Source organism: Gavialis gangeticus, unplaced genomic scaffold, assembly GCF_001723915.1.
Source record: "Gavialis gangeticus isolate Ggan-Ray unplaced genomic scaffold, GavGan_comp1, whole genome shotgun sequence".
In the NCBI taxonomy this organism is placed as follows: domain Eukaryota; kingdom Metazoa; phylum Chordata; order Crocodylia; family Gavialidae; genus Gavialis; species Gavialis gangeticus.
The window spans coordinates 17,339,537-17,351,406 of record NW_017729027.1 but is presented as its reverse complement, the minus strand read 5'-3'; the positions used below and the strand labels follow the sequence as shown (position 1 = coordinate 17,351,406).

At 42.6% G+C, this 11,870-nt stretch overlaps 1 protein-coding gene across 1 annotated transcript in view; it reads left to right on the top strand.

The window, feature by feature from the left end:
• Window positions 1-11,870, top strand: part of KCNQ5 (potassium voltage-gated channel subfamily Q member 5) — an 849,165-nt gene that overhangs the window by 804,766 nt on the left and 32,529 nt on the right. Inside the window, exon 11 of the mRNA XM_019520474.1 lies at window positions 2,390-2,498. Coding sequence (XP_019376019.1) covers window positions 2,390-2,498 — 109 coding nt within the window. The remainder of the gene's footprint in view (window positions 1-2,389; window positions 2,499-11,870) is intronic.

Genomic DNA, 11,870 nt, shown 5'->3' with positions numbered 1-11,870 from the left:
TACAGAACTTCTGTGTTGGCAGCATATACTTGGGATTTTTCCGAGACAGTTATAAAACTGAGACTTTTTCAAAGATGTTTTTATTGGGGGGAAGGGGGAATGGGAGGGAAAAGAAGGAATGATTAGAGATGTTGTAGAACATCTCCTGTTGTTTATAGCTAACAGAAGATGATTCTTCTGGAAGTACCAATTCAGTATGATTCAAAAGGTGCCAAAGGTTAGGGCACTAGTAACAGACACAAGTTTAGCTCCCCACTGTGCCACCTATTTACTTGTCATCTTGACCAAGGGCACTACTACAATTCAACTTAAAGCCGGATAGAAGCCAGCTATAAAGTTATCACACATTTTTAAGCCCTAACTTTATAGCTAGTTGGCCCTGTTTATAGCTGGGTAGTCATTTTTATCATGTGATAATTACCTTGCATGTGTGGACAGTCTAAATGTATTGCATGATTAATCAGTAAATTGTGTAATATATGTAATATGCAGCAGGGGATCAAGCAATATAGTCTCTGTTATTCAAAATTCATCTGTAAAATATTAATTATCAGCCCATTCCTGCTTTAGGTTGTACTGAGGCAGTTGCAGCCCATGGATCAGAGAAGGCATAAAAGTGACTTAGTCATCTTTACCATCTCCTTTCTGAGCTGTGCCAAGCAGAAGCTTAGTGCAAGTCAGCATCCTAGGTAGTAAATTGTGTCCCAAATTTGATATTTTCATTTCTCATCCAAAAAATTGAGACAAAAAGCAACAATCTTCCTGTCTTAAAGTATATCTCAAGTATTTTTTTTTAACACTGGAAGCAAAAATTAGCTATAGGGACACAGGCTTATCTATCAGATTTCAGCAAGGCAGTTTTTAAAGATAAGCATGAAAGCTTTGAAAGAAATAAAATGGAGACACTGACCCAGCAATAACTATACCAATGCAGGTAGCTTGGCAATAATACTATGTCTCTTAAAATATTTGTCTTCCTAGATTTAAAAGAAATCAGCAAATTACAATGCACTATTTTCTAATAAAAATGTTTTTCATTTTTTGTTCATCTGCTGATTTTATGCAACATAAAACTATAATAGAAGACTTGGGCTTGATTGTCTGACAGGCCTAGACACATGGATCTCTTCCCCAATTGCTTCCCACCCATCCCCAATGTTTCACCTCTTGTTTTTTGGGATGCTCACGCCCCTGATGAGCTCATGTCTAGAAAATGATATTTCATCCATCACTCTTCTTCTCCAATCACCTTCTAAGACAAACAGATATACTCATATATTGAATACATTCACTCCCCAGTGGGTGAAATTCAACAAGTGAAGTGTTTAAGAGGAAACAGTCTACTCTAAAACCAAACCTGCTGTGTTTTGCTTACCTTCAAAATATGCATGTTCTACCTAACTTAATGTATGACCTTGTTTTACTCCTGTCCTGCATACCTCTCCACTGTGCCTTGTCCTTATTTCAGATTGTGAGCTGTTCCAGGCATGCATTCTTGTCTTTATATTTGCTGAGGCACGTAAGACACTTTTGAACATTGTAATTAATACATTAATAATAATGCTGTAACTTAAACTAGCATGTTAAGGACAGTGGAGAGGGTTACGTAAATAGTGGGTACAAAGGCTTTTCTGCATGGCAGATTGCCTTCATCTCTCATCTCTGGAGAGCAACATGCAATACATAAGTAGCTAAGAAGATTTATGCAGGCCAGCTGAACAGGCATGGAATCCATTCTATGTCTTCCTTTGGTTAAACAGAACTTTTACCTGCAGTGGGGCATTTGGTCATTCAGTTGTCCTCACACTGAATGAATATGCTGTTTGGAACAGGAACTTTTTCTGTTATGTGCTATGTATTTATGTGGCTATAAAATAGTAATCATAATCATAATACAACCTGACTATCTATTAGATGTCTTCTAATTTTTCCAGTATCACCCATTGCCTCTCCTTAAAATGGAGAGTGTGATGGCAAATGGACCTGGACTTTGAATGCATTCAAATATGCTAACAGGAACAGGGGATGAATGATCTAATAAAGCGCAGTGACTTTTTTCCACTGTAATTTCTATTATTTCATTTGGTCTCAAAGTAAAGGTGGAAACAAAACCACACAGCTGGGCCCTTTGTTTCCCAGGCTAGATAACGTTGAAATAGGTTTGGAAGGGTCTTCTCTGTCACTTGAGTCCAGTCCCCTGCCATCACAATCAACCACATCATATAATCCCTATCAGAAACTGATAGTACTCCATCTCCAAAGTAATTACTACTCTTTCTAGATGGCGATTCCAAAACCTTGCCATTTTCTGATGGTTAAAAAGCTATGGAAATGTACATTTGTTTTGTCTTAAAGTACTTGCTGTTTAGCTTTCTTTTCCTTCTTGCAGCTGATACCACTCTTGGAACAGATGATATTTATGATGAGAGAGGATGTCAATGTGACGTGTCAGTAGAAGATCTCACCCCAGCACTTAAAACTGTCATTAGAGCTATCAGGTAGGTAAAAAATAGTAAGTGAAGAAATATTTGATAGATCTGTAGCTCACTGTTGAAATCATTATAGGGTTGAAATCATTATATCTTTATGTCACTAGTAAATATGTTAGTATAATTTATCTACCCATGCCTACTCATCAATATTAAAAAACTATTTTGTCAGCTCTAAGCTAACATCTTTTCAACTTTAAAAATACATTTAGTACAATGTGTGAGTTTTGAATGGGACAAGACAGAGAAAAGTGAGGCTTGATTTCCAGTTTACTTTCTGTAATTCACAGTGTCCTCACCATTTTGATGCAATTTTACTGAATGTACATCGCCGTGCCTGGCAAATTTACAATATTTCTAATTTCAACGTACATTGTTTATTAATTTTATCATTTCTAAACCCCTCTGGAGATGCTGGGGATTGAATCTTGGGCCTCCTACATTCAAAGCAGGCAGTCTACCACTGATTTGTATTCCCTGGATAATTCTGTTTTTTTGATTATCCCATGAAAATTCAGATTTTTAGCAAAATCCTGATGAAAAGTTCCTGGCCAGCCGTAGCCCTACCTCTCAGTACTTTCCCGTGCTTCTTGTGAGCCTCTTATGGGGAAGACTGTGAGGAATGTAAAAGTATTGAATGCACATATTAGAATATAAGCTAATATTTTGTTTTGTTGAATCTACTGATGGCAATTAATGCATAGCTTTACTTTATGTTCCAAATATATTCAGTGCTGGCTAGCATGGCCACATATGGCATGGATCACATATTTATGCCTGTATTTGGATGAACACAACAAAGGCAGTGACTATTATTGTAGTCTACTGTTGCACCATGGAGTTAATATCAGGACAGTTTCTTATCTCTCTCCTCCAAATCTTGTTTACTTGTGGAGCAGCTGGGGATAATCTGATCATGAATGTGGGGGGGGGTTTTGTCTCTGGGCACATCTACACATGCGATTAATGCACACAAATAAACTCTGGAGCTTATTGCTCTGGAGTTTTTTGCTCCTGGGAGCACTGTTTGAATGTGTCCCTAGAAGCAAAAAACTCTGGAGTATATTGCTTCAGAGTTTGTTCATGTGCAACACGTGGAGCTCAGTTGGAGCCGCCTGGGCTGGCAGGGGTTTTGGGGGGGTCAGCATGCTCCATGTGCAGCCAGCCAGGGGCAGTGTCTACACGTGTGCTGCTACACACAAAAAAACTCCCTACCCAGGGTTGTATTTACTAGGCTGTAAAGTAACAGGAGCCCCAGCCTGTGCTCCTCTGCTGCAGCTCGACACAGCCAGCTTACCCTGCTGCACTCTTTTAAAGTAACAGGAGCCCCTGTTAAGGTGGCTGTGTGGAGTTGCAGCAGAGGACTACAAGCTGGCCCTTCATTAAAGGGGAACTTCCTGTGTATGGCTGGGGAGTTACATGATGGGAAGTGGGTGGGGCTTTGAGCCATATAAGCATAGGCCCTCAGGCAGAAGGGGCGATCTGGCCCTGCATGCTGGGGGAAGTGGAGCTTCCAGGGAAACTGCGTGCAGGAAATGGGCCCATGGACACCAAAGCTACCCACAAAAGCAAAAGCAAGAGACAGCTAAGAAAAATAGCTAGTGGTAGAGTACTGACCCGGAGTCGGGGAGAGCTGTTGTGGAAGCAGTTTGTTTACATTTCTGTTTGCTTATAGTTCATGTACTGTTATGCTTAAGTTTAAGTCCAACGGATTGGGTTGTGGCTACGGGGGTGGTTTGGAGGCCACAGGAGTGCCTGAGAGGCACCCAGTATAGAGCTGTCTAATGAGGGTGGTCTAATCTAGGTCTTAGAGAGGTCTAATCAGGGACTCCAGGTGGGACAGAGCAGCATGCAAGCTGCCTAGCAAGGGTCAGGGACCCCATGGGCAGAGAAACATGCAAGCTGCGTAGTGAGGATTGGGGCCTTAAGGGCTGCCACGTGTAGGCCAGGGGCCCAGAGCTCAAAAGGATGAGACACCTGGAGCCCAAAAGCTGAGGTCCAGGCCAGTGGTCATGGGTAGGGGGGCCCAGCTAGAAGAAAGGGATGAAGTCAGGAAGGTGGAAGCCCCAATAGAAGTTTGATCCTTGGGGGGCCAAGTGCAAAGTCAGAGCCAGGGGCCCCCTGCCAAGACACTGATTGATATCTGCAAAGCATGAACATGACTATGGGGGTGGCTGGAGGTCACAATGCTAGCCCCCTTAAAGAGGGAGTAGACCCATGGAGTGAGGCAAAAAGAGATAACAGGCACCAAGGAGTAGGCCACCCCAGCTTCCGTAGGCAGGCCTCCCTTTTTTATAGTTAACAGCAAGCCAAGGCAAGTGAGAAATAGGAGGCAGAGGAAGTGAGGGAACACCAACTGGCTAGTCAGGCCACTAGAGACACCAGACTCCAGGGGGGGAGCTCACCCAAGCCTGTTATAGACGGTGACAGTTTTTAAAGTGGGCACACATCTTATGTATCTTCATAGTGGAAAAAGAAAAAACTGTCTTTGGCAGCAGAGGAGAGTTACTTCTGTATCTCAAAAACAATCCAGGAAGTCAGAGTTCTTCTTTGGGATGTTGTAGTTGAATTCTGTAGTATATGCACGGACGCCTCAGGTCCATGATACTAGAGGTGTTTTTGAATAACAGTGTCTGTCATGATGCACATGTGTCCTGTGGTACCTCATATACTTGTACCCGTTCATAAAGAACAGAGCAGCTGTGTATCAGTCTCAGTTCCCTCAGTGTCATCTTGCTGGCAGAACCTGCTGAGTGTGTCTACATAAGACACTTTACTGCCCTGTAGACTAATCTACTGCACAGTAAAATGTTGCTCTGTAACTGTGGACATCAGCTGCTGTACATTAAAATAGGTGAACACACAGTTTTATACTACCTGTAAATACAGGTAGTAGATTTACTGTGCATTAGCTGATTAATTATGGCACTGTTACATAGCTGACTGGTAAATTGCTCCTGGTTGGTTCAGGCAGCAGGGGACAGGAGAACTGTCCCCTCCCCCAGGCAGCTGCCTGATTCCCAGCCCCTGCTCTGATCAGCTGATCAGAGAGGGGTCTGGGACAATGTTTCCTGCCCTGTGCAGTGGCCTGCTGCCGGGACCAGCTCTGATCTTGAAGCTAAGGCTGGGACAATATTTCTGCTCCTGCAACAGGCAGCTGCCAGCCCTGGCTCCAATCTCAAGATCGGAGCTGCAGCCGGGACATTGTGCCCTGCCCTGGGCAGCTGCCTGCTGCCGGGGCCAGCTCCAAGATTGGAGCCAGAACAGGAGAAGGTTGACAAGCTCTCATAATTGGATGAGGCCATTGATGTGGTGTGAGTGAATTAAAATGTGAAGGTAGAAACGTAGCCAAGCTTAACATGATGAACATGTATTTCTCCCCAAAATGAAATTAGGTAGAAATAATTCATGGGCTCCAGCCTGGTACAACCTACCTTAAAGTGTTCCAGAGTCTCCTTCTTACGAAGAAAGGAGCAAGTGTTGGAGGGCTCTTGGAACCAGGCTATAAACATACCTCTGTTCACAGCTTCATGCAGGAGCTGCCAGTTTGTCACTGGTGAGCATCAGGACAAAGTCTGAGTTCCTTGCCTGTATATTCCATGCCTTCTAGTTCTTTGCCTGTATATTTTGGAGGTGGGTAGGCTGGATCTGACAGAGCTTGATGAGGCAGTTTCTCGGTGATGACCTAGGTGGCTCTCAAGGTAGGGCCCTAATGACAAAGAGCAGAGGGCCAGTGGATAAGAGTGATTAGAAGTGGGGCCAGTGCTTAGGAGTGATTAGGAGTGATTCTCACGGGACTCACTGGAGACAGAAGAATGTCACAGAGCTAACTTTTCAGCTCCTGACATACACATTCAAGAATACCAACTCTGGGCAAGTCAATGCACTGGGAAAACATCAGAAATACAACCGACTTGTTATGATTATATGCCACAGGTTCTCCATCCGCTGATACCAAATTCAGGTGTACAGAGGGGACCTCCAGCCTCTCCCAGGTGAGTCTTAAGAGCAAATGCTAGACAACAGGATCTCTTAGTTGGGATATGATAAGCACAGATTGGGTCCCCCGTGAGACTGACTCGTGTGAAACCTAGCTTGGTATTTAGAGCATATCTCAAGTTGTTCCATAACTAGTTTAAGTTTGCAACTGTTGCTTTAAACCCTTCTCCAGACTTTTGGTTTGTTACCTGGTTCCTGACTTTGGCTTCTGACTCTCACCAAATATCCTGGTTATAGATTTTGGTCCTAACCATTTGGGTCAGACTACCAAACCCCAGTTCCCTGAGACCCATTCACAGTAAGGAGTACTAATAAGTACCATATTGAACAGTATTTAATACTGTAACTAGTGACACAAATGGGGAAAAACATATGCAGCATACACAAGAAAAGATACAAATTACAAATGTTGTGACAGAACTATAATTTTCTCATACAAAAAGAATCTGTTTCTATAATGGTTTTTTTGTACTGCTTACATATTTGATAGTATTTAGATGGCATGACAGTTTGCTGTGACCATCAAAGTTGTGTTGGGCAGCGGAGATATGATAAAGGAAGAAAAAAATTATTCAGAGGCACAGATGAAAGCATGTGGTGCCTCTTTTTCTTTCCTTCTGCTTCTGTCTCTGTAGGGATCACAGCCGGTGGAGACCTTGATCTGTCTCTGTTGCTATTTAGTGCAAGGTTGGTTATGAATAAGATATCAGTCATCATTGACCTCACCTTTGGATGAGGCTGCTAACTTTGCATGTATCACTGAGACCTGGCTGGATGAGGCATCTGGGCTAGTGTTTGCCCAGATGGTGCCAGCCAGGTACTTGGTGTAGCTTCAGCCTAGGATTGAAGGTCACAGGAATAGAATAGCAGTAGTCTGTAAATAAGATCTGTTCTTTAAAAGGTATGCAGTGCTTATCTAACATAAAGCTTGTTTATGTCATGTTTGAGGCTAAGGATAGATTGGGAAATCTACTGGTGTACTGACCACCCTGCTGCAGCACAGATTCCCTGACCAAGCTAATCAAGCTGGTTTTAGAAGCAGTGTTGAGGTTGCCCAGACTTATTGTCTTGTTTGAGTTCAACATGCATGCCAAGGCTGGCTCTTCAGGACATCAGTAGGACTTCATGGCTTCCAGGACAACCCTGGGGCTAGCCTATGTAATAGGTGGGCTTACACATGAGATGGAGCACATGTTGAACATAATGTATTACACTTGCCTGGAAACAAGGGTCCCAATTAGTTGGAATGTCTTTAAGGTGCCTTTGTCATGTTGGACCATTACCTTCCAAGGGCATGTATCCCTGTCCTTTGATGCCCCTGTCAGGGTGGTAGACCAGTTAAGTTAGTCTGCCCGCAGAGACTCATTGAGCTGGTGGGATTTGAGAACTGTCTGGCAGATATTCCCACTGACCTCAATGCCTACTCTGTCAATGGCCAATTGAATTTTCAAATAACACACTGGCCTTGGCCAAAGATACAGAGGCACCTAGACATCCATCCCCACTACTACAGCAGTACAGACCCCACTGGTATATGAAAGATCTGAGGCAGGAGGTCAGATGGTTAGAGTGCAGGTGGCTCTCAACTCATGCCAAAGCTGACCAACTGTGGTACAGTTGGTAAAGGACTGCGCCGTGGCAGTGAGAGTGGCAGCACCAAAGATGTTTTCCTTCTCCATTGCCATTACATCTGCAAAGTGCATTATGGTGGAACTGTTCCGGGTGGTGAGAATCTAAGTTGTCTCCATGAAACCAAGTTATCATCAGTCCACTGTGATGAGTTTGCCACCTACTTTGCAGACAAAATCATGCATATCCAGCTTGTCTTGGGGATCACCAGCTTAGCTGCAGTCAGTGTCTCAGATTGGGGAAATTCTGTCTTGTCTGGTTAATATGAATTAGTTTCAATTGTTGCCACCCACCAGTGTGGATGATGTGCTTGGAGGAATGCAGGCAACCAGTTGTGAAATGGACCCATGCCCATCCTGGCTTATAAAGGACAGCTGGGAGAAAAATTGGAGCCACTGCTGCTGAGTATTATCAGTGTCTCCCTTTAAGGAGGCAGGTTCCAAATATTCGTAAGTCTGCAATTTTCTAGACCCTACTCAGAAAATTCTCTCTTGATGATGGCTCCCCAGCCAGTTATCGTCCTGTTTTCAACTTCCCCTTTTTGGGGAAGCTCATTGAATGAGTAGTTGCCTGATAGCTTGAGGGACATCTGGGTGCTATCGTATTTCTGAACCCCTGCCAGTCTTGCTTTTATCCTGGATATAGTACAAAGACTGTGCTTCTGGCCTGGGTTGATGGTTTTCCCCTAGAGATCAGCAGGGAAACTGTACTGTGTTGATCCTATTAGACAGAGTACTCAACCCCTGGCCTGTGGCCCAAATCTGGCCCCCAGCTTCAAATCATCCAGCCCACAGGGCTCCCCATAAGTCCAAAATTTTCACAGTAGGGGAGCAGTGGCAGTACTCCCTTGATGCCAAATTTCTAGACCCATAGGGAGCCCTGTGGGCTAGATATTGTGGCCCTGGGTACAGGGTGCCACAGGACATAACCACAGTGCACGGGGAGAGCACAGGGCCCAATCCCAGCACATGGAGCCAGGTAGGGGCAGTGCAGGGCCCTAAGGTCTGATTCCAGTGTGTGGGGGCCAGCTGAGTTCACATGGGGCAGGCAGCATGGGGTCAGATGCTGGTGGATGGGTACCAATCTGGCCCACAGACCTGTCCCACACCACCCATCTGGTCCTCAAGGCAAAAAGATTGAGCACCACTGCTATTAGATCTTTCATCAGCATTTGATACAGTTGATCATGAGATATGGATAATGTGTTTCCATGATCTGGTGGGTATTCATGAGACTGCTCTTAATTGGTTCTGTTCTTTACTAGCAGGAAGCTCCAGAGAACAGTGATGGGTGAGTGCTCATTGTCCCCTTGGGACATTTCCTGTGCATTTCCCAGAGTACCATCTCATTGTCCCTCCTCTTCAATGTCTATCTAAGGCCACTGAGCAAGATCACATGGAGATTTGTAGTGAAGTGCCAGTGTACTGATGACACCCATCTCTCTCCTTTTTTTTTATCTATGTTTTTATCCAGTATGACCTGGGCAGGGAGCATAGGGAAATCTATTATTGATGTGGTTCAGCCATCTTTTTTCACTTAGGTTCACAGCCTTGGATCTTCCTGGATACTGTGCTGCACCTAGTGTTTCAGGTTGTGTCAGTGGCTTGGAGTGCCTTTCACCAACTCCATTCTGGTGAGAAGGCTACGGCCCTTTCTTTCAGACTGACATGTGGCCACCATCATCCATAATTTCATAACCTTGAGGCTAGACTACTGCAATACATTCTACGTTTGGCTGTCCTTGTGGACCATCCAGAAGTTACAGCTGGTACAAAAAACAGTTGCCTGCCTTCTGACACAGATGGGTCACAAGGAGCACATTACTCCAATGCTCCAAGGTCCAGTAGCTTTCTGGTTACAATTCCAGGTGATGATTTTCACTTCTAAGGCTCTAAATGGTTTGGACCCTACATACCTAAGGAAGTATCTTCTCTCTTATGTTCCATTGCAATCCATTGCCACATGAAACCTGTTGCAAATAGCATCTGTGTCAAGTTCATTTGGAGAAAACACATGGGACATTATTCTCAGTAGTTGCTCCTCAACTCTGGAATTCCTTCCCCATCGTGATCCCTCCAAGAACATCTGGCAACCTTCCAGAAGTGTTGTACAACCTTTGTATTTGGTCAAGAATTCAAGCTGGAGTGGTTAAGTTTTGGAAGCATTGTCTGGGGGATTTGTTCTATTGCATGCTATTTTAACATTTGTATCTGTCTTTATAATTAGACTGGTTTCTATTATAAGCTGCCCTGAGCCCTTTTTGGGAAGGGCAGCATACAAAGCTAATAAATAAATAGTATTGTTCTTTAGGGATCTACAGTATTTGTTCAGGGGAAACCATAACTAAGCCTTACCTGGCAGTTTGCCTCAATAAATATGCAAAGTAAGTAATGAAGAAATTTTGGGAAACTAAATAAAGGTTGATGTGAAATGTTTTAATATCAAAGTATTTGGAACTCAGCCCAACCCAAAATAATGTAGCTTTTGCTCTCTTTTTGATAAAGTTTTGCTGAATTGGGCCATAATTTCTGGTTAATTTTCATGGTACAGTTGCCTTTCACCCCAGGTTGTTAGATGAGTTTGGTACATGATGCATCATTTATCACATTATGTTTGGAATAAAAAAATAACCTGCTATATGTAATACAATGATGTTGGGGGGGGGGACCCCAACAAGCATTAGGATTTCAAAAATCTTTAGGAAGTTCACCATTTCATGTTTATTTTTTAAATTACTTCTTCTTAGCGTTCAAATAGACTTATGGTGTTCTGCTCAATTTACAGATAGGTTTATGATGGGTCTTTCTTGCCCCCTTGTGGTATAATTAGAAAATGTACTAGTATTTATTGCCTAGTGATTACCATAAAGCCCAATTCTTCAAATGCCTGATCATATAAATAATTGTTTATGTGTCAGGTGTCCATTTAATGCAAGTTTTCCAAACGTGTAAATGTTTGGGGAATAAGAACCTTCATTTTAGTGCATAAGAACATGTACAAATGGGCCAAAAAACAACTTTTAAATGTACAGAAACTCAAATATCCTATTTATAATTACATTATTTCATTTTTTAAAACTATCAAGTTATCGTAAACATGTATACTGGATGCCTGCACCTATTACAATGTATTACATAAATAGATATTTCAGAATTTTAAAAAAATAGACTGACTTATATAGCTCCTTTTAAGAAACAGAAAGAGAGCAGTTATATATATGTCTCCTGCCTGCTGTCAGATGTTTTACGTGTGTCCTTGGATTTTAGTAGGAAACTTTACACGTTCAAAATACAAAATTAAAAGCAATAAGGGCCTATTCTGAAGCCTATTTAAATCAGTGACATATTTTCCACTGACTTCATGGGGCTGTGAAGAAAGGCCCTAAATGCTATTTAAGAACCCTGAAAATGACCAAATAAGAATAGGTGTAATTACATAATTAATAAGACCTCATTTATGGGTTTGATTTTGTCAAAGCAGTCAGCATTAGGCTAATTCTGCTTCCACTGAAGTAAATTATAAATCAGTAGGCTCAGGGGACTTCTAGTTCCAGTGGAGGCAAGGGAAAAGACTCTCATTTTTAAACCATCAGATGATATAACAAAATATTTTACCATGAAGTTTTGAAGAAATTGTGACATCTTTAAACATATTTTTCTCAAATAGCCAGAGTCAGACTGATCTGCAAAACACCATTGTTACTCAGGGCCACATTAAAAAAAAAAAGGAGTTAAATGGCAAAAACCCAATTTG